The following is a 27190-nucleotide window of genomic DNA, read 5'->3' as shown; positions in this document are numbered from 1 at the left end:
CTGAATTTGATGCACTACAGAAACAAAACGAGAAAAGAAGTTATTGTGCTGCACTGCGAAATACCAAAAGCACTGAACTGTGCTGCATTAACATGGCATTGTCTCCAGGACTCTTGTCCAACTCCAGGCTGACAGGAGGAGCTGGCACACAGACACTGAGGAGCGCCCACAGCCTTTCCTCACAGCCCCAGGTACGTTTGCACAGCACAAGAACACACACGAACGTGTGCACACGAACGTCTCCATGCAGTTATCAGTGCAGCCTGAACTGGGGACAATGCTCACTAACAAAAGGTACAAGGGAGAATAACAACTGGAAGATAAAGATTTGCATTTATTAATGTCACAATATAAAGGAAATTATAAACCCTTGCAAGGCCAGTTTCTAATTTGGTCCTAATCCCACTGGGCGTAGCTGTGTCAGCCCTGGCTGCCTCTCTGTCTCAGTCCCAGCCTCCTTTCCATCGGTCAGGAACAAGCCTTTTCCCAAATCACAGCAGCTGGCTGGAGCAACCCTCCACATCCTCTTTCTTGCTACAACTTTCCCTTCAAGCATGATGACTTTTAAATCCTTCTAGGCTCAAAGCCCAGTAAGCAGTAAAGCCCAGCACAAAGTAATATTTATTTCTCGCAACTAGTTTTTTTTTTTTTTTTTTTTTTTAAGTATACGAATTGAATAGAAAAATAACCTCAGCAGTATTTGTAATAGCCAGAGGTGGATTTGAAGCTCTTATGAAGTGAATGTGCTGCCCACAAAGGTGCTTCATGCCTGGAGTTAGAGGAAGAGCCTGCCCTGAGCCAAGACTTCTGTCCTCCTCCAGCTGTAGTAAGGAGTGACTTCAAATCTTTTGGGGAGCTGGAAACTTCGGTATGGACAAAGAACTCAAATGAACAGCGACAATGGCTACAGAGTGATTTCCTTAATTAAAAATTTGGCTGTGTTCCTAAGGAGGAGGAAAACAATGCTACAGACTGCCAAGGCAAAGAGCAAGTAAAAACTGTAGCACATGTAGCTCTGGAGGAAACACAAACGGGCTCTATCAGCCCCCCAGATCCTCCAAAACCATTTGTAATTATTAGGCTGAAAATCAAGCACAGTCTTGCTGCTGAATCAGAGCAGCACAGGCTTGTGAATATGACTTGGCCTTAATTAATACATTTTGACAAGGCTCAAAACATTCTCCAGGCGATTTAAGACACCGTAAAAAATAAGGAACTGACAGATTTTGACCTCAAGATGTCAAATACAGAACTGCTGCCTGGCTGTGACGAGCTGTCACTCTATCTCCTGGACATCCCCACTGTGGCTCTGCATTTCACAGGGTGGGCTGCAACCACCCAACGTGGTCCATGAGAGGGCTGGCACGTTCTGAGAGCATCAGTCAGCCCATCCTCAACTGCATCTGAGAATCCCTGTCAGCACAGCAGCAGTGCTGGGTGGTCTTCCCAGCCTCTGCCCTGCTGGTGATGGAAAAAAATAACCAGGAAGGCTGTGTAACCTTTTTTAAACAGCAGACCAGATCCCAAGCACAACAAAGTCTCTAAGAAGAAACGTTTCAGAGCATGTGCATCTCTCAAACCAGCACAGGCACAGAAAGACTGCACAGGAAAGTGAAGAAAACCCTTTTCAGGGTTTTCTGAACAGGTAGAGAAACTGTAGCTCTTCCCTGTGCTGGTCACAGGTGATCTGTCAATCTGAGCAGCACCTGACACCTGTGATCAGAAAGAAGCTGATACCTGTTGTGCTGAGACAACTGAACACCCCTCAGTGGAAATTCCAATGGCCGGTGCCAAAGCAGCACTCCTGGAGAAAGGGCAGAGTCTGGGGAGACTGGGAAGGCAAAGGGAGAAGAAAAGACTCCTTGGCTGCAGCACAAAACCATCATGCTGATGCCTGTCCTCAGCACAGGACTCTGGCCAAGGAGAAACAGGGCTCATGGACTGTTTCCAGGGGTGCACTTGAGATGCTCTCACTGTAACTGGACGTGAAGCTGTGCCCACCCTGCGCTGTGCACACTTCTCGGGGTGATGGGAGCCCCCTGTCCAACTGAGCAGAGGGGGTTTGGGTTTCCCTGCTTCAAACCAGCCACAGCATGAAACAAAACATGAGTGTCAGACATGAGGGAGGCTGAGGAGCACAGCTGTGGGCTGCAGGCAGGTGACCACAGAGCAATGGCAGCAGTAAGGTTGAGTTTTCAGAGTGTGCCTCCAAAAAGAAACCTCAGGACAGTGTCTCAATGCACTTTCAGGCAGGAGATGAAAAAGAATCATCCCAAAACTTGACAGGAGAATATGGGTATCACTCCAGGAGATCTCCAAAACTGCCTCACACTGACACCCAGGAGCTCCATGTGGCTTAATGTAAAGCATCACAGCACAGGTCACGCACGGTTTACGAGAAAATTAATCTTAAAACGAAATATTGGAATCAAGAGGTTTTTTGAAAAGAATTTAACTTGTTCTTTTGCCAAATTATGATTGAAAAAATCTTTGCTCAGACCCCAAGGGCTCATGACCCACTTACCAAGCATGGCACTGCTGTATTTGGATGGATTCGAGTCAGAGTATTTGTAACTCCACGAAGGGTAGGAGCTGGAGGCAAACAAAGTGTGTAACCGTGCCAGCTTGAGAGGGGAAGTGTACAAAAAACTTGGAACACAAACATTTTGTGACTGTTACCAGCACCAGTCTTCCCAAGCATGGAATACTTTCCTAGAAACTGGCTACCTTTAGGGCACCCTCTGTCCCACTGCAGTATTTTGGTTGGATTACTGTTGCTGATCCCAGTATTTTCCTCTTTCTTCTGCTCTCCTACCTTCTTCCTTCCTCTCCCACTTCTCCAGGTGTGTTTGTGCTGGAGAAAAGCTGCTCCCCTTGACTCAGCGGGGCAGTTTCCAGCCCTGCCGACTTTCAGCACTGTGTGCAGCCTGGGCTTTCCAGCATCCCACAATATGTGCTTCTTCAAAGAACCGTGGGGCTCTAAGTGCCTTATGAACAGATTCAACAAACAGGTCAGTGACATATTAACTCACTGTGCCCAATAACTCCCCAGTGTGGAAGCAAAGGAAATTGGAGATTTCCCAGGAAGTTGTCCAGAGTAAGGCCAGGTTCTCCCAGGCAGCATCACACAGAAGAATCCTGGCACCTGGCACAGGCAATCAATGACCAAACCAAAAAACCACCAAAAGCTGGGTGGGAATCGCATTGCAAACTCCCGTCTTCTTGAGTCCAGCTCAGAGAAAAGCTCAGTTTCAGAGCTAAGCACAAGTTACAAGGTGTATTTACTGCCAACTTTCCACACTTCCTCCTAGAAGGACACGGCAGTCAAATGGATCTGCTCTGGATTTCTCTTACAACCCCCCCACAGCTGCAAATCCTTGACAAGGTGATTTTTACTTAGCAAAACACCCGTTTTTCACCCTGAGCACTGTCTTCCCCTCTGACAAATATTTCTGTTTACAGTCTGGAACTTTGTCATATCGAGCTGTGACCAAATTCATTATCTCCACACACTCCTGTGGTGTCAATATTACATGACTGCCGTTTCTCTTTCTCCTCCTGAACTGCTACCATGATTATTAACACTGCAGTTTGTGCTCACAAGTGGCCTCCTTTGCTTTACTGTAGCCCATAGTGTCACAAATCCTAAAATGATCCCAAAATACTGATGGACAGGCCAGTTCTGACATCTGCTAGTTCCAAGGATCCTCAAACCCCTCTGTCAAAGTGCCAGCTCTGCCCTTCCTGCAGAACTCCACCACTGGTCCCTTTCTGCTTCAATCACGTCTAACTCTGAAGCACTTTTCTGTTTCAGGAGCCCTGGATGCTCCTTCCACCCACCTTACAGCTCTCTGCACACTTTCAGATTTCCACCTTAATGCTCCAGACTTTGTGCAGTTCAGTCAAGTTGAAAGTCTCACTTTCTGCTCTCTCCCAGCTACCACTCAGCTCTGCCTGGTGAGGCACTTATGGCAACGATTCAGAATGGTCAAAAAGCCACAATAATTTGTCAATTAATTTTGCACCCTCTCTACAGCAAAACACAGGGGTCCGTATCCATGAATAATTTTCATTTCCTGAGGGTTTTTTTTTTTTTTTTTTTTTTTTTTTTCTTGAGAGCATTGCACTGAACTAGTTGGGTTAGATCATGGATAGGAGCAAAAGCCAGCCTGACACCAGAGTTTTAGGCCAAGCAAACCAAAACTGGGATAAGTTGCCTAATCAGAATGAGAACAGGGAGATACTGGTTTTACATTAAAATGCCAGAAATTAAGAAAAAATAAACATTCAGCATTGAATACCTCTTATAAACTGCATAAGTCCAAAGCAGAACAGCAGTTGTTAACACACAGCCAGTTCTGCACCTCAAAGACCATGCACAAATAACCCAAAACTGAATAGCCAACAGCAAACTAAATAGTCAGCATCAGTGATGACTGTTACCACATCTAAAAGCAATTTGAGCTTTAATAATTCAACACAATTTAATCTGCTGGTGGTAGGAAAGGTGGAATTTGCTTTTTTCCAAAGGGTGACGTGGATGGATATCCTATCTCCGTAAGGTACACCCCAGTTTGTGGTAAGTGCTGGGCGTGAGGCCAAACACACAGAACACACACACAAAACACACAGAACACACACACACAAAGCCTTGGTGCTCTCTGGATCAGGTCCACAAACCACAGAAACCGAGATCAAACAAGAAATCCTCCGACAGATTTAACATTTGAAACCACGCAACATCACCGATATTTATTTTACCCAGAAGACCTGACTAGAATTTTGTTTCAGAAATTCTCAAACTTGCAAGGGTTTGGTGGAATTCCTTTTCACGCCTTGCTTCCGAGCCTGTTAGCATCAGTCCCAGTGCTAATGACCCAACTTTTGAATGTACAGAGGGAAAACAGAGCTTCATGAAATATTGATACACACTTGGAAATTTGACAATTATCTCCAGAGCTCCTTGGTAAAACCTGAAAGCAAATAAATAGCAAACATTTCCTGCACTCATTAGAACACTGCAAAACAGAGAAGGAAACCTACTCATTATCCATTTGACAAATCTATCCTATTATTTTTAATAATGCACAGGCTTCCAATGCATGAAACATACAGCTTCTCCTGCTTAAGAAACCATTGGGCTTGTAGATCTAATTTTAATAAATGCAATAAAAGTCAGTGATGTAGAGCTGGTTCCTTTTGCAGGAGAGAGTAAAAATCCTTCTCCTGTTGAAATCAATGACAAAATCACCATTTTTTCAAGTGAACTTGACTCACTGCCCTACTTTGCAAACTGCTCCTCTGGAAAGACATTCCACAGGAATGATAAATAATAACTTTGTTGGGGTTTTCCATGCAGGCTTCAGAAACAGAAAACTGGAACGCAAACCAGCTGATGAGCCAGAGCATGGGGCTGCTGGTCCATGGGATGTGCCTCTGTATCTTGCTTATCTCACAGCAGGGAGATGATCCCCTGGCTCTCTCTCTGGCCAGAGCATGGCATGGGAGATGCCACACTGCTCTAAGGGAGTCTGGACTTTTAGGATGAGCAGAAAATACAGAGAACACCTTCCTTGCTGAATAAAAATGAGCCCTGAGGGGAAAACTTCCACTGCAGAGTGTGACAGGTTGTTTGGCAGTGCCCTGATGTTATTAGTTATTAGTAATCCTGGTTTGGGGACCTTTTAGCCCTGACTGCAGATGAAACAAGACCACATTTGCTGCAGACAAGAATGAAATGGAAATTTAAGACTCTTAAGCCAAATGTTTCAGATGGTGAGATAACAGCTCCCAGTTTTATGCAGGTCTACTCAACATGAGGAAGAATTCAAAGACGGAGAAAGCTCAGATAGGAGAGATTACAGGAATTGCTGCTCAGATGGGATAACTAAAGTGACATTTAAGCATTCCTGATTATTTCAGTGTCCCAGCAGGATGGTTTAGATACAGACAAGCTCTCTGCTGCCCACACTGAATCCTCTCTTTAATCATTCATAATATTAATCAAGATTTTTTGCATTGACAAAACAAAATATATGCACTTGCACGAACTACTATGTTTTTTTTCAATATTCATTTAAACCTTGCTAACAAAACACTCAGAAGATGACAGAGAACAAAACAAATGCATGTGACATCTCCATTCCTGGTTTTTTTTTTCACTCTGCAGGTAACAGTGAGAGAGACTCCAATAAGAGACTGGGCCATCCTAAGAAAAGGCTGATAATCTATAGGGTCAGTAAGGGAATGTGTAGGAGGCAGCTCAGGGATTTGCAGTGTTTAGCACGAGTGTCAGGAAACGTGTTAAGGTTAAGAAGAGCAGCAGGGAGTCAGGTGGGCACTGCCAGGTTCCTGCATCCCACCACCCTACACCTCCTGATGCTCCCTGGATGGAGGGAACCCACCTGGAGATACCACCTTCCCATCTGGAGAATACATGCCAAATGCTTCCATGATGCCTCAGTTCTGAGCCTCTTTTTCTGACTTTTTTCACGGAAAGTATATCCTAAATTATTTCTTATCACTGTGTTTGCTGTCTAAACAAAGCCCCGTCTGCTTGTTTGCTCGCCAAGCTAGGAAATAATAAATTGCTCAATAACCAAAACAAGACACTTCTGGCAAACAATGAAGACTGCAGCAGCACTGATCCAAATGGATAATGACTGAGACACTGATTATATTTTTGAGATTTTTTTCTCCCCGTTTTCATGTCTCTACATACCTGCATACATAAATAAAATATGAGAGTGCCATCTTGGCTGTTCATACCAGTATTTACCAAGGATCTCCACCAGCAGATAAACTCTGCTGGTTTCCTTCTTATAGTGACAACCTGCTCATGTCTCAGATTATAGAGCCTAAAACACCCTTTTCCCAGGGACTGTGATGCTTTTGGGAACTGCAGGAACAGTCCCGTGGTGCCACTTCTCCCAGCCTCTCCCTGCCTGACACTGCTTTCATTTACAAGATGAGGCAAGAGGCCATCATCTCCCTTGGCCACACAGCATTTTTTGGCTGAGATTCCGGGAGGGAATGCTGCAGGTGGGAAAGGACCGCAACCTTCCACCCCCGACCCCACTGCTGGAGCAGCTGTTCCAATGTGAAGCACAGCTCACACATCTGGTGGCCACGCTGCAGACTCTCTTTGCCAATGCAAAAATGGAATTTATGCCTGACAAACGAGTTTAGGTCAAGGGCTTCCAAACTACCAAACAACTGGAGCCAGCAGGCCGGGGGTGAGAGGCAGCAGCCCCAGAGCTGAGAGGGTTCCCTGCTGAGGGGCAGGACAGGGGCTGTGCCACGGGACCCACGGTTAAGCCGATTGCTGGCTGGACACCCCCTGCCCCGGGGGAGAGGGCGGAGGAAGGAGAGCCGGGCACTAATCTGCTCCATCTGCTCTGCAGCAGCTAATTGGATTGGGGGTGCAGAAGGCAAGACCCTGCGCTAGGCACCCAGAGCCTTCCTGAACAAACCTGCTCCAGCAGTGCTTCCCAACACCTCTGCCCAAACCTTCCCCAGGGACCCAGAGCCTCCCTGACCAAAGCTGCTCCAGCAGTGCTGCCCAACACCTCTGCCCAAACCTTCCCCAGGGCACGGCTGCTCCAGCACCTCCCTACCAGTGGGGCAGAACTAAATATTGGAAATTCAACCCACGTGAATCCCACTCCCAGAAACATCACTTCATCTTAAACAAAACACTACCAAGAGCAGACAAAAGCGGTTAAAAATTAGCTTTCTTTACCAAAAGCCAGCAGAATGCTGTTAATGTCAGGTTTTATTTAGGTGTAAAAGTCAAAAGCTCGCCTGCCAGTTGCCATCTATAAACCTTACTAATACCAGTCCTACATCTGCAACATTTATTCTACATCAGGGGCTTAATGATGTTGGTCTTCTGCTTTTCAAGGATTCAGCTCAGCACCTACTTTGCTTTTAAAAATAACAGGCAATTCAGTTGTGCAGCATTTTCATTAAACTGGGCTGCAGTGTGATGACATGAGAATGACAAGGAGAAGAAATATAAAAAATGTTTAATACAATAATAAGAAGAAACCTTTAAAATTTTTTTTCCCCTCTGTGAACGTGAAGTTTGTAGCTATGGAAACTACTTATGAGAAAACTAAAAAAAATGTCAGCAAATACAGTCAGAGAATGATCTGGATATATGAAAGTCCTAACAATGCTGGAGAACCAGAGACACGGGGTGAAAGGGAAGTGTAAATTGAAGATGACAACACTTGTGCATCTGACAACACATTCTCCTTTGACAGGCCAAATTCATTTTTATTGCCATGGCACTAAAGTCAATGAATTGCAACTGGAATGAGTTTGACACTTTATATTGCTTTTGATAAAACCATTATAAAAAGCATATTTCAGCCTTTAAAGGAGTATTTTAAAAGCATATTCTTCGCCAGCAATGAACTGGACGTGCAGATCGGCCAAGATAGTCAGTGTTATTTCAAAATAGACAACAGCACATCTCTTGCACATCCTGTTCTTTAGCCCTTCCCCCTGCTAAGGTGGGCACTTGGAGTCCCTTCACTTTTAAGATCCAGATCCATGATCTGCTGATCATGTGCTCAGCAGAGGTTGCTGAGTGTCCTTCTGAGCTTTTCAAAGGCTTTCACAAACTCCCTGTGAGTTTTCCAGCTACTTTCCCTTATCATTTTTCATATTAGTGTTTTGATGCTGTGGCCATTGGGACAGCAGACACGAGAAAAGATCTGTCTGCTTATTTCAACCCGTATTTTTGTCTGGAAGTTACGATGCCAGTTAAAAACATTACTCCATGTTTTTATCAGTGAGCGCAGTGCAGAGTTTACCTGGACTAACACACTAAGCTGGGAATGGCTCCAAGGACATGCTATGGTCTGTCAGGTCAATGTGCAAATTAAATCAGATTTATTCAGTGCATGGAGCTTCCCTTGGTGCTGTTTCAGTCCGGATTGTTAATTGAGCAGCCTTACATGGACACACTGTGATTCCATGCTGAGGTTTGTACAGAAAACACAGGGAAGAAAACCTGGAAGTCGATTTCTGAGCTGTCCACTGTACTGGGCAAAGAATAAATCAACACCAGCAAATGCTCAGGAAATTTATATTGCATAGAAAATATCCTGCTAGACTTTGCCCATAGAAAGCGGTGGCAATTTAGCTTAAATTAATTAGGTTAAAAGAATTGATAGCTTACAAGAGTGGGCAAACGGTCACTCTTTTAACCACCTTTGACGGTCTCTTTTAACCATCCTTTAACAACCATCAAGGTCTTGCTCCTGCCTAAGCCCCTTTCTCTTTGGGGGTTGCCTATGGGCAGAGTTTCACCCGACAACTCTGTGTGGTTAACACAGTTTTTATCTGTCACAGAGGGGGGAATACCAACAAAAGGCATCACAAGGAGGTGTTAAAGAGTACAAGCAGAGCTGAGCTAATCACAGTGAAAGGCATTTCTAGATGGGCTCTAAGCTGATAAAAGAGAGGATGAGTCCCTTTGACACTGGAGAGAACAACTTGTCCAAAGAGGGCAGCTGCCCTCAGCCTGGTTTTCCCTGCTCAGGAAAAGGTCAGGTTTTCAACCAAATCTTACAGCCAAGAAATTTTTCTCTTGCTTCCTGATGATACCCACCTGACTTTTCAGGGCAGCCCTGCTCCTTTCTCATCCCTGTGGGAAGCATCCTCCTCCCTTTTGTGATAATTCGCTTTCATATCTTCATGTGCAAACGAGAGCTTGATAAACCACCCAAGACACATATTTGCAATAAATCACCATTTCTCATTTAAGCTCCATAAGCCCAGCATCAGAAACAGAAATCTGGACCAGCCCTTGTTTGGGAGAAGTCCAGGCTAGCTACAAAAATACAAGACTTCTCATCTGCCAACTGTTTTACTACTAAAGCATGGGGTTAAAAAAAAAAAAAAAATTAAGTAATCTAACAAAAATACTAGCAAACATCATTAACTGAAGTTGGAAAATTTGGGGGCGGAGCTGCAGCAGTGTGATCAGTGACCGTGAGATACTGCTTGCCCTCACCAGCTTTGCTGACCTGGACTATTTATTTCCCTGCACTCCCTCCCAGCTCAGCACGGGGCTGGCCACAATCCCACTTGGCTCAGCCAGACACGTGTTTGTCACTCAGACCTTGCAGGGCTTTCTTCCTGCTCACCACTGAGGTGACTTGGTGTGCTCACTGCTGGTGATCCTGTGGATGGTGGGGCAGCAGGAGCACTCCTGTCAGCTATTCCTGACGAGGTCTCAGTGACACGGAGAGCAGCAGCTTTGCCGGAGCTGTGGCAGGGGAGCTCCTGGCATGGGAAGCCAGCTCATCTCCAGAGATGTCACTCCACCACCACAGCAAAAGGGTTTAAGGTGCTCATTCACCTTCTCTTCATACAGCCCTGCAACTTCCCAGGAAAGGAAATTTACCTGATTTATTACTAATTATTTTAAGAAAAGCAAAGCACTTGCAGCACTAAATCTCACTGCTCCTTTTCCCTTATCTGACCCCGCCAAAGGAAGAGGCCCATAAACATGTGGCACGTGCCTGTATTCCTGCCTGGGATCCTGCCTCTCCCATCAGGACCCTGCCATGCACCATCCTCTCCAGGCAGGAGAAGACACCTCCCTCCTGCAAGCCCTCTGTCCAAACTCCAAAGTGAAAAGCAGCCGTGCAGAATGCACTCAGAGTGTCAAACTCAGCACAAAATGACAAATGGGGTATTTAGGAACTACTCTGTAGAAAGACTACAATGCATAGTTCAACGAGACTTTAAAAAAGCCCAAAATGATCTGTTCTAAGGTCTTACTCGTATAACAAGATTCAAAACATAACTGGGGTGTAACGTGCACTTTATAACCCTCTGCTGACTGGGAAGACATTACCCTACACTGACAGAAAATATTTGCAGCCATTTGGAGACAGAGTTTGATACTGAATTTGCCTTCACCCTGTGACTCGAATATCCACAGCCAAACTACAGCCAAGAGAAGGCTCATCGCTCCTGAAAACATATCCTGGCTCTTCCTGGCTGGCAAATACAATTTTCCTGGATTTATTCAAGTTTCTGACATCCACTCAAAGCTTTAAAACATCCTAACGTATTTCTAACCTCAGCTTATCCCCTCATGGCTAAGTGTGAACACTCCTTCTCGACACAGCTCAAACATCTACAAACCACCACACACTTTCCCGTTTTTAATCCTTCCCTGTGCCATGGGCTTTACCTTGGCTTCCACTTTTAAAATATAGTTTAACAGGAAGAAAACCTCTCAGGCTATTTGGAAAGGAAAAAGGGGAAATAAATAAAAATGAAGACAATTTTACAGGTCCTACTTCAGCTAAACCTTTCAGGGCCTTCAATGAGAAGATAATCTTTCTGTGATTATGGCCAAACCCTCTCGTTGCTTGGCAACACATAATTAAGGAATATGTTTTCAGATCCGCTTTGCAAGCTGGCCATTATCAGATGAAATTACTGGAGCAACAAATGTCATCCTCATGCAAATGAGATGGTCGTAGGCAAAAGAAGAAGAAAAAAAAAGAGAGTTGAGTAGCAAGAAAGAGCTCAACAGCACAGAAATGCTGCTGGCTTCCTCTTGCTGTGCACCGGTAATTTTGGTGAAGGGAAGGGATAATTTCAAGATCTTTAGAGAACGGGGTGTGCAGTTTATAAATGAGAACCAGGGAAGGAGGGATCTGTTTCCCGTGGTGGAGGAGATTGCCCCCAGCCCCTGTGCTCTGGAGGTCCTTCAGCCCAGAGCTGTCGCTGCATCAGCATCGACCGCTCAATCAGACGTAGCGCAAATAAATGAACATATTTGTGTTCCCCACATTATGCCAGTTCGTCTTCTTAGCCGCATTTATTTAAAAATACTGCCTGGATGTACTACTTTAGCATCTGATCCATGTCAACACAGAACATGTTGCCTAATACTGAAGCATTTTTTAGAAATCAATACATTACAGCAGCTACATAAAGGACTCGTAAGCATGAAAGGACCGGCATTTACTTCCTAGCTGTGTAATTATGGTATGGCAGGGAAAGGGGTGTGCCAAGTGTCTGCATTTTGACAACTTTATCATTTCCACTCACAAAATCATTCTTTATTTAGATTCCTGTGGAATGGCATCACCAGTTTGGCACCGTCTCGATGCCTATAAATGGTATCCCTCTTATTAAAGCTTTGTGTGTGTGTGTGTGTGCTAGTAGAGCACATTGTTCGGGAATCCTTAGCATGGGAGAAAACTCCCTGCTCACGGAGTCATTACCAGCAAAAAACATTTCAAGGGATGTCTTGCCACATATTTTTTTTTTCAAACAAGTCGAGGCACAAATGAATGGATTTTATGAAATCCCTGATATTTCTCCGGGTGATTTTGGGGGTTAGTTTCTATCAGGCTCTGAGTGCCACTGCTCCAAAGTGGAGGAGCAGAGCCTGCTTGGATCGTTCAGCTTTTCATCTGAGCAGCCAAGAGCTTGAGAGTTTCTGGAAAGGGAAGGGAAGCCTAGGAGCCACCATTCATTTTTATTGTTCCAGTGCTTAATGACAGGCTTTTAGTTTAAAGCACAGCCCTATTACTTTAACAGCTCCATCGCTTCACTTACAGGCATCTCGAGAAGGAAATCAAGGGGTTTATTTTGTATGCCTGATAAAACAGCAAATTAATAATAAGAAGAAAAGCCTTAGGTAATGGCCAAAGGTAAGTCGATTCTCGAATAACAGCATTAACTATCTGATGAATTTAGTCAAAACAATGCTAACCATTTCCTCGGAGGAACACATTTGTGCCTGATAACAGCGGTAAAAAGTCAATCTGCAGCAAACCCTGTAGTCCTAATTGCTCAGCCAGCACGCTGTCTAATCTCCTGTTCTCGACAAACAACAGGAATGGCAAGATTAACCCTGGAAGCATTATCTGAGATACCGCTCATGTTTAACTGAAGTTGGCTAAACAAATAAAATATTTGGAATTTAACCGCAGAGAAAGAATCAGCATCTTTAGCTCTGCACGGCCAGCACAGCCCTGTGAAAGAAATCCCCTTCACCACATTTTCTAAGTAGGACAGCGTCTAACATTTAGGCATGAACCACCGCGATATTTGACTGTGGGGTTTTTGAGGGGTAAAATAAGCAACAACAACGTGGCTCTAAACGACTACACGGACTAAGCCCCATCAGTAATTACTTGGTTCAGGCGACGCCATGGTGGAGACGATGACGGGGGGCCCCGTGCGCCTGCTGAGCTTCGGGTACGGGGAGAGCTGGGCAGGGAAGGCAGGTCCAGCGGGTGCCAGGCTGCTGTCCCCTGCTGTCCCCGGCCGGCGGAGGAGCTGGGGGCTGCTGTGGGGGCTGGGTGCCGGTGACGCCACCGCTGTCCTCTCCCTCTTCATCAGCTCCATGGGCACGGTGTAGGTGGTGGGGTACGCCGTCTTGGGGCTGGCGTGCGGGTTGGCCGCCGTCATGGGCAGGCCGACCGGAGCCGAGTAGGCAGAGGCAGGGCGAGGGTGGGTGCTGCTGGGCAGGGGGGTGTTGTATCCCGAACCCGGGGGGAAGTGCGGCCCCTGAGGAGCCCCCGCAGGGGCTGGGTAGGTGGTGGTCTCCAGCAAGTGCTGTGTCGGGGCGCTGGACGGCCGGCGGTGTATCTCAACACCTCTTGGGGACAGCGGCTGCAGTGGTGGCGGGTGCTGCGAGGTGCCAGGGCCATCCACGGTGGGCACCCCGTACTCTGCCGGGAGCTCGCTGCGGTGGCTGAAGCTGTTGGAGCGGGTCCTGGGGCGCAGTGCCCCGCTCCTGCGCTCCTGTCTCTGCAGCTGCATCTCTGCCTTGTAGTTGTGGGCGATGCGGGACAGCACACGGGCCTGGCCCAGGTTGGGCGCCACCGACTTGATGTCGTTCTCCTCCATCATGGCCAGCAGGTTCGGGGAGTCGAAGCCTTGCTGCAGCAGGGCAGCAAAGGTGCTCTCCGAGACGCCCTCCGCACGCAGCAGTGCCACAAACTCGGGGTCAAAGCTCCTCTTGCCCTCCGGCCCAGGGAAGGCGGGGGGCACCGGCGGGTGGGAAGGCGTCGCCACCGGCACCTCGTAGCTGTCGTAGGGACCCTTGGTGCCGGCGCTCTCCCTGCCTGGCCCGTAGCCGCTTCCAGCGCTGGCGGTGGGATCCACCACCAGGCAGGTGGGGGCGGCTTGCCTGGCCACAGCCGCCACCTCGGCAGCCCGCTCTGCCCCGTCGCTGTAGCCTGGCCTGCTGGGGAAGGCAGGCGGCTCTGCCGCGTACCGCGGGCCGGGGGGCTCCGTGCCGTACCACGCCGGGGACACGTCCCTGCCACGCAGCCGCTGCCCGTCCAGGGCCAGCTTGGGGTCTCTGTAGAGGCGGGTGGCATCCGGCGTGGCAGGCGGGCGCACTGCGGTCTGGTCCCAGGACATCCTGCTGCCAGGCGCCCCATAGCTCGCCAGCGGCCTGCCCGCCACGTGGTCGCGGTAGCAGCGAGGGTCCTTGGGTGACCTCGCCGACAGCGACGGGTCGCTGTAGTAATCCTGGGGTGGCAGAGAGCCCCGGCCCGCCATGGGCGCCGGCCGGTCGCAGTAGGCGAAGTCAGGGACAGAGCCCTTCCTCAGGGGCCCCGGCGCGAAGGCGGCATCCTGGTACGGGTACGCCTCTTGCTTCAGCTCCGCACCGCCCTGCAAGATGATATCATTTGCCCGCGGTGGCTCGTACCAGCCGCCCTCACCGCCGTAGGTCAGGGAGCTCCTCCGGCCCGGCGGCCTCTGGTACTCGAAGGCGTTCTCGCTCTCCCAGTTCCCCTCATACCAGCCGGCAGCGTCCCAGCTCTGCGAGCGGCCGATGTTGGGGTGCTTGCTGGGGATGGGCATCACCACGAGGCCGCTTGCTCCCACGGAGAAGAGGAGGTGCTTTCCTTCTCAGGGCTTCTCCGGCACGCATCCAAACCGGACCGCGCTGCGCCCGAGCCCTCCTGGGACTCCAGAAACCACCGGCCGCAGGTTTTGCCTTTCCGAGTGCCGCCTGAATTATTAATCCTGGGTAACCTTAGCAGGCAGAGCATGCGGCGGCCGGCGGAGGGGCTGCCCCTGGCAGGAGAGCGGCCGCGCTCAGCCCAGATGCTTTATCCTGTGCCGCTGGGGACGGCGCGCACATGGACAACTGGCCGAGCAGTGTGTGGGGATTAGGAGCTAAATAAAACCACTAAAGCCCTCGCTCCATGTGACATCATTTTAGCCCGATGAAATCTCACGCACTGACCCAGCCAGCAACCTCAATGCAATTTTGCCCCCAGGGAATGATGTTTGTTTTTTTTTTTTTCCTCGTTTTTTTGTTTTTAATATTTTTTTTAACATGTGTTTCCCCTGTTTCGGTTGTCTCCCCCCTCACGTGCTGGGGGAGGTGTCCCAGCACCCACCAGGGATGGGCAGCGGGACCACGGAACGTGCGCGGATCCGCTCGGCCTCACACATGTGCATGTAAAAATAAAAAAGAAAGCTTCAGTGTCAGCTCAATCTTAATCCAACCTGATGAAATGCTAATCCACTGCACACAGCTAAGGACAAATTAAATGGGAGCCAGCAGACAGGCCTAAAAACGGCCAGGGCAAGATAGTCGGGAATATGAGAGCATTAGAAATTAGTTAGGTATCTGTTTAGCACTTTATAAATATTATAATTTGCGTTAGAAATTACTTTTTTTTTTTTTTGTAGTTTCAAATTACCCAGGCTAACTAGGCTCCAAAAAGATTTTTAATAATATTACCATAATACGCAAATCCTTTTTCATCATCCCAGGACAGAAAATTGTGGAGGTGTAATCTGGAATGTATAATTTTAAGACCCTAGCACAGGTCACAGAGAAGGAGGGGAGGATCAAAGGATCTAAAGCCTGGCCTAACAAAGCAAAAAGGAATAGTAGACTTTTGTCCATTATCTCCAGCTTCCTTTGGAGAAAGTACATGTTTATGAAATAGGAAAACACTCAGAAACATCACACAAAACTCAATTTGTACTGAGCAGTATTTCAACATTCATGTGGATTAAGCTTTTTTTTACACTTAGAGTAGGCAAAGGGATTTAGATGGAATCACAGCACAGAAAATTCTTGTTTGGGAATGTAATAAGAATTTCCATATAGAGTCATTGTTTTCAGAGGACATATTAAAATGGCTCCCCAAAACACATAACCCAAATTATGACAGGCTGCTCATGGCTCAGATATTCATTTCTCAAAGAAGGAATAGCTCAACCGCTCTTCATTTTGCTGTCCACTACTACAGAGGCAACATTTTATTTTTGAATTAAAAAAAACTCAGATGGAAACAATTTTGCCTGTCTCTGCTACAATCACAGGTTTCTTCCCCTCCAATACAGCCCCTTCCAGGACAGACCCACTGAAAGGAGGAACAGTCACCTTCTCTGTCTGTTTGCAAGACAGCTTGAGCATTTTCCCTGGCTAATCCACAATAAATGTTTAGTGCACAAGCCATCACATGATGGACTATTGTGCTATTATGATAGCTAAATCACTAATACAGTCTAATGCTTATACTTGCCTATCATACTAATACCTCTGGGCTATATTTCTGACCCAAATACTGACAGGATCTTTGAGTAATCCCTAAATTTCTTTATTGCAGTAAATATTACAAATCCTCTTCAAACATTCTCTCCTCCAATTCCATCCTCAAGGATCATGATCTTGAAAATTATGCTGGATATTACACAGACAAGCAAAATATGGAGCCCAAAATATTATTTATGCAATTCTCAGAGAATATCTGATTTGCATTATACTGAATTAACTAACAACAAACTTCATGCACACTGGAAAATTTCTTCTTTTGTGAGAGTCAAGATGGGGAGACACATTTGTGGCTTACAAATAAAGCAGAGAATATTTTAACCAACAAAAATGTTTTATTACAACAACATTTTGCTAAAGAATAAACTGTATTCCCAACTGGATACAGTGAGATTGGTGCCATTTGTTCTGAAGCACAGAAGAAATCTACCAAAAATGTATATGACAAAATAATAAAATCCTGGTCTATAGATCAAGGGCATCTTCCACCATTGTCTTCAAAAAAATTACTGACAAACAGTCACCATGTTAAGCCCTGGCTGACAATGGGGAAAAAACCATGCCATAGAGGAATGAAATTTCAAAAATGCTGATTTTCAACAACTGCAAGGGAAGTCAGGAGGGAGCTTGAAGCATTCACTACTTGAGAAAAAAGCAAGGGCTTCACCAAGCCCTTGGGGCGCATGGCGGACACACAATGGGAACCTCACCCAAACCAACACATCTGTGACTGGGGCTGTGCCCTGCCCTGCATGCATGGGTGACAGCAGCACCCACACACTGCTCCAAATCCCCTCCATCCCATGCACAGGAGCACATCTGGGCTCCAAAAACCACCCTGGCACCAGCCTGCCCTTGCAGCCTTGGGCAGGAGATGTGCTCTTCTTCCAGCTCTTCCCAGGGGCCAGGAAACCCTAACTGGGGACCTGCCACTGGAACACTCATGCATATGGATGGGTTATCCTCTAATTGCTGGCCTCAGTGGAACAAACAGATGATGCCTGTGCTCCAAGCCAAGCAGAGGCAAATGCCTGCAGGACCAGGGGCTGCAGGATTTGCACATTTCCTTGCAGCCAAGGGCCCAGATGTCCTCTTTGGAGGGCTCTGCTGGCCCCAGTTTTCGTTGACCAAGAACTGTATCCAGTTGGGAAGATGTGGCCAGGAGCTGTGGAGCTGGGCTGCCTCCTGTGCCACCATGGCAGCAAAGGAAATGTGACACCCTCAGTGAACCAAGAAATGAATAAGAAATGATTGGAATGAAATATTTATGGATGGGCAGGAAGAGTCTTGTATTTTTCTGGTTTTTGCAATCTTAAAAACAGCCCCCTTGCAAATTCAAGCAGCATGGGCAGCAGGGCAAGTGAGGTGACTGTCCCCCTGTACTCCACTGGTGACACCCCACCCGCAGTGCTGTGTCCAGCTCTGGGGACTGAAACAAGGTGGACATGGAGCTGTTGGAGCGAGTCCAGAGGAGGCCACAAAGATGATTCGAGGGCTGAAGCACCTCTGCTATGGGGAAAAGCTGAGAGAATTGGGCTTGTTCAACCTGGAGAGGCTTTGGGATGATCTTATCACAGCCTTTCAGTACCTGAAGAGGTCCTCCAGGAGAGCTGGAGAGGGATTTTTCAGAAGGGCCTGGACTGATAAGACATGGGGGAATGGCTTCCACTGCCAGAGGGCAGAGTTGGATGGCACACTGGGAAGGAATTGTTCCCTGGGAGGGTGGGCAGGGCTGGCACAGGGTGCCCAGAGCAGCTGTGGCTGCCCCTGGATCCCTGGCAGTGCCCAAGGCCAGGCTGGACATTGGGGCTTGGAATCACCTGGGACAGTGGGAGGTGTCCCTGCCCATGGCAGGGGTTGGAACAAAATGAAATTTAAGGTTCCCTCCAAGCCAAACCATTCTGTGATTCTGTGAAAGTCTGTGAAACGATTCTGTTCCTATTTCTGAATCCAGACTCAAGCAGATGGCCAGGAGAAGATACAGAGGCCCTGGGGCCCAACCTGATGTAACTGATCCCATTGTGTTTCTCAGGAATGCAGGACACACCAGCGCCCACATCCTCAACATAAGGGGGAGACAAGGGCTGTGGAACAGGCAGAAAATTTATTCTCCTTTTATCTTTTAATTCTAGAGGTATTTTGGGAAAGGAATGAAAAAACCAACCCGCACACAGAAGAAAAAAAAAAAAAAAAAAAAAAAAAAAAAAAAAAAAAAAAAAAAAAAACAACGCTGATCAAGAGATTAAATGCCCTGGTATTTCAGATCACGTGAAAAATGCAGAGTTTTGACTTAATACCCTGATTTTCAGTTTAGCATTGACCTCATACATGGTAAATTTGGCCACAATATTTGGTTACAGTACAATGACCTCAGAAGTCTGCTCCGAAAAAAAGGTGATGACGGAGTAGAAGAAAGGTGGGCCCATTGTTGAGACACTGCATTTAAAACTGACAGTGAGAAATCTGAGCCTGGAAACCCTCTTGCAGTGGATGTGAAACAAACAGTGCTACAAAGTGCTGCTCTCTTCCCATGAAGGAAGTGTTTTACACACAAAACTCAGGGTAGGAAATCAGCATGCTAAATCTGCAACACAACTGTGTAAACAACATTTTTTGGAGTCTGTAGCACTGACTCAGGAGAGGTTGGCTGCAAAATTTCATTCATATTGATATAAAACATTTCATTACCCATTCTGAAAGCATGTTGCTGGAAAAATTATTCTGTGCAGCAAAATAATACAGATTGCGATTAGTTTTGCTTCTTATTATTGTAAAATATATTTCAACTATAAATTTATATCCTGTTTCTATTGGGGGAAAAGCATTTTTAATGTAGATTGAGATGTTGATGTTTTCTCCCCAATTATTTTCTTCTGGGAGAGAGTGGAACAGAAACAACGTGCCAAATGTAATTTCTGGCAAAAACTGGGAAAGACTATTTCCCTTTCAAAGGCAAAGGAACCCTACCCCTGGTACTGAAAAATCCTCTGGAGAACAAATACATCTCTTGTTAATGGAGAGAGCAGGTATGAGGACACCAGAGGCTTTATACCTCGCTCTGCCACTGTCAGAGAGTAAATTGCTTAATTTCTTACTTGCTGATTCCCCTTCCATCAGGAGGGATATAATATTATACACCTCTCACACTCGGATGGTGTTAAGATTAATCAGTGTTTGTCATATGTTTTCAGGTGACAAAGCTACTGGGAGGATAAATGCTCCTGGCCCTCCCTGCCTGGGCTTTCAAGGACTGCGTGTGATTGTGCCTAATGACCCCCAAAGCTCGGGAAGCCTCTCCTGAACATCCTCCTCCCATGTTCAGCTTGCAGGATGCCAGGGAGGCAGAAAGAAGCTGCTCTGTACTGTGGTGTACCATGGATGCTGTGGAGAAGAAAAGGAATGGGATGCAGTATGACTAATGCACACACACTCATGCAAGCACACCAGTCGAAAAGAAACGGAATTAAGAAAGAAAAATGGGAGAGGAAAAGCAGCAAGAAAATGTTCCAAATCCTTTGAAACTACTGCCTTTGCTAAAATTTGGCTCTGCAAAATCTCCCTCACAGTGGCAATAAGCACTCTGCCTAGATGGACTTTTTAACAGTCTCCTGAAATTAAGGGAGCACAAAGAGAAAATTAGCAGGATTGTGCTGGAATCATTTTCAATAATCAAAGGAGCAGCACAGCATCTGAAAGCACTCAGCACTTGAAGCCCTGCCACATGCTTTTACCAATTTCCAAACCAAAAGCATCGACGCTTTGTAACTCCAACAAAACGCTCACAAACACCAACTTGGTGCCTTACAACAAAACACTCTGAAGATCAGCCGGTTATTAAACAATCATTGCCTCATGGAACTCTGAATTTTGATGACTTTAAAGCAAAAAAAAAAACCCAAAAAACCAAAGCTTGTGTCCGTTTGATCCAATCAATCCCTCGGTGCTGGGATAGAATGTGCCATAACCATTGGCAGGCTCCAGGAATGCATGAGCACACGCTGCCCTGAAATGTGACGCACAAACTGGGACCAGTGGCTGGGTCCAGTGACCATTCCCATCAGTGACACAGGACTGGGCCCAGGCACGCCATAAAATAAAAGGTCAACAAACCTTTGGGGACCCCAACGAACGCACAGCAAAGAGCCTCCCACGCCAAAGCCAGCAGTTTCCTCTCCAAGCTGGTGACACCGAATCACAGTGTCCTTCTGAATCATTCCCCAGGAATTCCCCCCAAACCCCACAAGCCAGTGTGAGGAGAGAGGATGCAAGGCCTTTTCCACTCCCACCAGCCAGTGTCCTGCTGAGAAGGTGCACGGAAGCATTTCCTGAAAAGAAATGAATGACCTTTCCCTTTATCCCTGTGGAGCTGCCTCTCCACTGCTGTTTTGTGCTGATCTCTGGATGGAAGGGTTGGATGCAGGAGATGTGCTCCTTCCCACCCTCATGGCCAGCCAGCCACGCCTCCAATCACTGCATATCCCCTTTCACAGATGAGTGCCTTATCCCAATTTTCCCTACGATAAGAGGAATGGCTGGAGCTGTGTCAGGGGAGGTTTAGGTTGGGTATCAGGGAAAGGTTCTCTTTCCCAGAGGGTGGTGGGCACTGAACAGGGAATGGGCACTGCCCCAAGGTGCCAGAGCTCCGGGAGTGTTTGGACAAAGCTGCCAGGGATGCACAGGATGGGTTTGTTAGGGTGTCTGTGCAGGGACAGGAGCTGGACTTAGTGATTCCTGTGGGTCCCTTCCAGCTCAGGACATTCTGTGATTCTACGAATTATCTTCTGTTTATTTCTGAATGAGGTATGTGCCAGAAGCATCCCAGTGCGCATGTTGTAACTTATCTCCTCATGTTATCCTGCTCCCCCAGCAAAGCCTTGGAGGTTCCCCTGAGAAACTGTAGATATCCCATCCCTGGAAGTGCTCAAGGCCAGGTTGGACGGGGCTTGGAGCAATCTGGGATAGTGGAAAGATGTCCATGGCAACAGCAGGGGGTAGAACTGGATGGTCTTTAAGATCCCTTCTAACCCAAACCATTCCATGATTGGCCATCCAGGAAGAAAATCAAACTGCAGGTAACAAATGCAGGAAGGTATAACCATCATCTAAAACACACTTGCAGCTAAAAAGGCGAAGTGCAGCTGTAAAACACACTTTGAGCCATTGGAACGAGCCTCACAAGCTCTTCAAACTTCAATCAGAAACCATTTTGCCTTTAAGTAGGGGGGAACTCCAATAAAAGTTGGCAGAAACAGCACTGTCACATTCCTGCATCAACAAAGGGATAATAAAAATATCAGATGTATGCCTACAGCACACAGCTACACAGTCTCAAGGACTGCAAAATAAAAATCAATCTGGATGCTGAACGGCGGGTGAAAAGCAGCAGACAAGGTTCATTGGGCACATCCCTCAACCATTCGCAAAGATCTAATCTGTGAATGCTCTTAAAAATAATCCTCTAGAAATCACATCAAGCACCTTGTCTCCAAAACTGGGTATTAGACTTTGAGGTCAAATCTCATCATTTTTAATAAGAATTCAGGATCAAGATTTGAACGGCATGTGAAATGAAAAGCATGGGAATTATATCTGTCCCAGAAAGCAGTAAAGAAATCCACTGTTAAATGAATATACATTGTAAATCTGAACTCTGCCATGCATGCCTGGGCTTTGCATAGAAAATAATTAATTACTACACTGTAACACGGGCCTGGGGAGATAAACAGGCTGGGGTTCAGGGTGTCTCTCTGCCTTGCTTCCCCCTGATGATGCCAAGAGCTTGAAACATATACTTCCCATTCACACCCATCACAGATAAAAACCAAAACCAAACAGGAGGAAATACTACTTTAGCTAAAAAAACCCCAAAACATTCATGTCTTGCTTTTTAAAAAGACTGGTCTTTTGTACTGTTGTATTGCAAATCATCAAAAGTGAGTTACATCTTACTGTGTTCCCTCACCTCCCTGCTCACGTTCATCTGCTGAGTCAATCAAATATCTGTATCATCAGCAGGAGCAACACAGTTTTTTTCTCAAAAATGGGTGTAAATCTATATACTAAGGCTATTTTGTGAACTTAAGCTGTTTACTACTAAGTCTTGAGGTGCTAGATGGCAGCAGAGAGTGTTTTGTTTTAAATAAAAATTAAAAAGATAATCTAAAAAAGAGAAGAAAAAACGAATTAACGCTGTTAAGCTAATGGACTGTATAAAAGTGTCACTAAGAAATGACCAATGTCCTTCAATTTTAAGAAATGCAAAACCCACTCAAAACTTGCTCTTTGAAGAAAGCTCTCTAATGAAAACCTTCACTGTTTTGGCACTTCGATCTATTACATCTGTTTGTGGAGAGCAAAAAAATATAAAAGAAAAGTTGTGTAATGTGTTTCCCTGCAGCTTTATTTTAGTATAGCCAGATGTCCTGCTCTTGTCAAAATATTTACCAGCAAATATTCAGGAAATCAGGCTATATTTGAAAAGACTGGTCCAGATCCAAACACCGCCAGTCCCTGAAATAGTGTAATTTAGGAGTCAGATAAAAAAGGGGTTTTTTTCTGGGATTTTGAAGGAAACCCCATCCTGTTCTCATCTGTCCCCAAGGACTGATCACTTCTCATCACATATTTGGAAGCAGCCAATTTCCACCCCCTGGATGCTGGAGGCAGCTTCTGCAACATTCCAGAGCTTGGGAAGAGGCGCCAGGGCTGCCCTGAGGCCGTGCTCCAACAACCCCTTCCCAGTGAATATTCTGGGAATATTATCACTTTTCTGAGAAATCTTTAAAGGCAGGGGAGGATTTATAGTAAGGAGAAAAAAAACCCCAAAAAAACAAAAAACCAAACCCAGATATGATGACAACATGTTAATCCCTAAACCAGTTAATTTAAACGGGAAATGTGGTAAGGATGGAAATTAGGTTGATGGTATTGAAGTCATCAGCTGTAATTGTTTCTTAATTAACGACACGAAGTTGTAAAGCGTGTTACACGGAACCTTGTCTGGAGGCTGGGGAAAACGGAAAAATACAAGGCAGAATGAAGCGTTAGACACGTATTAAGTTCCCCTCAAAGTGGGTTTAAACACAAGGAGAACACAACTGAAGTACTTTTTTCTTATTTTGGTGCATATGGCCCTCAAGTCCAGGGAAAGGGGAGCTCCTCCTCCTGCAACAGCTTGAGCCACACATCTACTATGATGCACACCAAATTAATGGGATTTTTGTCTGTAACCTCCTCTAAATGTGTCTTCCTCTTGCCTGGGATGCCTGGGGCATTTTGTCAGGCTGCCTTGGTATCTGGCTCGAGTCCTGCATCTTGTCATGCACATTCCCCTGTGGAACGTCACAGGAGGGAATGTACAGCAAAAACATCCACGCAGGACTGACTGGAAGCTACTGGAGCAGCCTGTGCATCCATGCAAGGACAACTGCACACCCCTGGATACCAGCTCCATCCCAAAGCACAAAAAAGACTCATACAAGCATAGAGAGTTCTTGATTCAACACAGCAAAGGGGTTGAAAACCACGGAATAAGGCGAATAAGCTTGAATAATATCTGTAAACCCGCTAAGATTGCTTGGTATTTCTTCATCCACAGGATACTGTCCAATTTTTAAAAAATTCTTAGAATTTTAACAAAACCTGTTATTGACAAGTAATTCCCAAATACGCCATGCTTCTATCAGAGAAGGGATAATTAAGAGCGTTACTTTTCACTGGTAAAAAGAGGTGTAATCCAGCTTTTGTATGAATTTGAAGTGATTTTCTGAAACCTCCATAAAAGCCAAAGACTTAATTTTGGAAAAGCAAAACATCAGGAGCAGCCAGACAGATCTTCAGTTTGCATAAATCAGCACAGGGTGCAATGGCAGAAGATCTGACAAGCTAATACTGCTTTTTCTCTAGGCTAAATGTGGTAAGCAACCCTTCCTTAAAAGCCTGATAGTTTATGTGCTTTGAGGTGGAAACTTAAAAAAAGAAAGTAAAAAAAGCTTTATTGTGGGGGGGGGAAATCCTTGTACTGTGTTTTATATTCATGGAACAAAGAAACTCAAATCCACTAGATAAAAAAGGTCTACATTTATTCTAAATAAGTCACTTTTACTCAGGACAAGCGGTTTCTTCTGTGCTTGATATCATCTTTAACTCATTGTTTCTCATCAAATGCCTAGTGGTGATAAGGATTTCCTGAGATAATAAGATTCTATTTCTAAGCAGTAAAAATAAGTATTATCAGATGCTACTTGGTGTGCAAATTTGCAAGAATGGAAGAAAATTTCTCCACCCAAATATCAAATGTACTCATTTTTTTGCTGCTGTTACATTATACAAAGCAGCAAGAATTGGAGGCAGCCACTTTCCAAGGTTTAGTTATAATGTGTATTTTCCTTTTTGGTTCCAGGAGCAGGGTTCCTCTGTTTTTTAACATGAGTGGACTGTGGCTATTGAATGAGAATCTGTTCCACAGTCTGCTGTTAGTGGTGTGTGGGCCCAGACCTCAGGGACACATTGTTCAAATACTCCTGAAAAGCCAGAAACAACACAGTTCTTCGGGGGCACTTTTGTTGAGGGTTAGTGTGGGGTTTTTTTAACAAGAAAGTGCACAATAAGAAATAATTGCCATTGTGATTATTAAGGCCACTTCTGTGGAGGATAAACCGAAATAAAAAGGTAAAAAGCACTCCTGCCATTGATCCAGGTAGGTAGCAGAGTACCTACCATTACATAGAGTATTTATTCAAATATCACTGGACATGGTCTGCACTGACTTCTGTCACAGAGGGAAGAGTGGAATACAAAATTTCTGTCCACCCTTGAAATTAATTAACCATCTGAATGCAGCCACAGCAGAGATAACTTCGGTGACGTCGAAAACATCAATTCCTACCCCAAATTCCCTCCTCAATTTCACGGAATCACTGAGGTTGGAAAAGACCTCTGAGAGCACGAGTCCAAGCTGTGACCAACCCCACCTTGTCACCAGCCACCAGTCCAGTCCTTCCTTGGACACCTGCAGGGATGGGGAACTCCCAGCCCCACTGGGCAGCCCCTTCACCCACCCTGTAATTCCATGATCCCAGCTGGACAGTGTCCCAGAGGGAAGGTGCCTATTCAAGGTTTGCAAGACAAATTCTTGCATCAAGGGCTCAGACCCACCCAAGAGGCTTCACTAACCACGGTGGGGTCACATTCCCACTGAGAAACAAGGATTTGTGGGGAGTCACGGCCACACACAGATACTACAGCGGCTGGAAGGTAAATACACGAGGAATTCCCACAGGAAGCATGACCACAGAAGCCTCAGCCAAAGAGGACACCAGGGTGCCACTCAGAATGCAAGGCAGTAAGTCAAAAAGCCAGAGACTCGTGCATTAAGCACTGAAAAGTATTATGTGACTGTGCTGGCATTTATCAGCCATCAGACATATCAAAGGATCTGAAAGAAAACAAAGAAAACAAAGAAAAACAAGGATGGCTTGTTTGCCCTGCAAACAGTTCTGTTTTGCAAAGTACAGACAACTTTGGTGGCACAAACTGACACGTAAGGACATGATTTCCCACTGGATAATGACAAATCCTGGAGCAAAAACTGTCAGAAAATGTCTGGGCTCGCTTGGCCTAGCAATTATTTTTTCACTTTGCTTCTTGCTCATCTCAGGGCTGCCACTTTTTGCAGCACGTGTTGAAAGCTTAACTGACTACTCATATGTGTTAGTGCAAACTATAACCTCTAAAGCCAGGCTTTCCCATCCCATGGCACTGGTGCTGAAGACCTGGCTAGCAGAGCTGCAATGGTCTGGAGCAGAGGCAGCACTCGGGATCATCACAGAGGAATTCAGTGGTGCTGGGAAACCCATGCTGTAGACAGAGACAAGATGCTGCCATCCTGCATCCAGGTTGTGCCTGTACCCACTGCTGCCTTGTCCCTGTTGAGTTTTGACACCCAACAAGGAAACGACACAGTGCCATGGCACCTTCTCCCCCTTCCTGCTCCCAGAGACACATCCAGCAACTGTGCACGGGCTGCTCTCACTCCCTGCCCAGCTCCTGGTGATGTTTAATATTTGTCTAAGCATATTGACAGAAGCACAGGATAAAGATCAGCTGAGCAAGCAGCAAAAATGATGCTGCAAGTTATTTCCTTTGCCCGGGAATGCCGTGTGTGAGCACTGCAGGAGTCCCATGGGAGGGATGGATGCCATGCACCAGGAGTGTCATGGTCTCCTGAGCGTGGGGTTTCTTGGAGGCACTGTCAGACACCTTGTTCTGCCACAGGTAGCAAAGAAAAAAAAATCACATCTAATCTCCCTGTTGTTGTTTCCTAAATGAAAGGCAGGTGAGCTGTGCCCTGAGGGCTTTTGCTGCCATTTCTCTGAAAGGCTGGGAACTGCAGCAGGTTTGGGAAGGAGCCCACTCCTACACACAGCAACTTGGCTGCAAAATTCAGGCCCTTTTTATCCCAGGCAGAGCAGGCAGGTCTGGCAGCTCCACATCCATGGCTGCAGGACTGTGCCTCGCCTTTGTTTCACACACAGCAAAGCCAACATCCCTCCCTCTCCATCTCCCGCTCGGACGCAGCTCCGCAATTTTTGCTGGAACTCTTTTTTTTCC

At 46.2% G+C, this 27190-nt stretch overlaps 1 protein-coding gene across 3 annotated transcripts in view; it reads right to left on the bottom strand.

Moving 5' to 3' along the window:
* CTBP2 (C-terminal binding protein 2) overlaps positions 1 to 27190 on the bottom strand; it is a 131869-nt gene that overhangs the window by 24781 nt on the left and 79898 nt on the right. The window contains exons 1-2 of one of the 3 annotated variants that reach the window (XM_066323441.1): positions 13714 to 15080; positions 13182 to 13680 (exon numbers count right to left, since the gene is read on the bottom strand). The exons of 1 other annotated variant lie outside the window; for it this stretch is intronic. In XM_066323441.1, coding sequence (XP_066179538.1) covers positions 13182 to 13680; positions 13714 to 14865 — 1651 coding nt within the window. In that variant the 5' untranslated portion in view covers positions 14866 to 15080. Of the gene's footprint in view, positions 1 to 13181; positions 15081 to 27190 lie in introns of those variants that run through there. One more of the 3 variants, XM_066323440.1, reaches the window with a different exon arrangement.

The sequence above is a fragment of the Sylvia atricapilla genome, chromosome 8 (assembly GCF_009819655.1).
Source record: "Sylvia atricapilla isolate bSylAtr1 chromosome 8, bSylAtr1.pri, whole genome shotgun sequence".
In the NCBI taxonomy this organism is placed as follows: domain Eukaryota; kingdom Metazoa; phylum Chordata; class Aves; order Passeriformes; family Sylviidae; genus Sylvia; species Sylvia atricapilla.
Note: the sequence above shows the minus strand (reverse complement) of the source record. Positions and strands in the feature narration are given on the sequence as shown.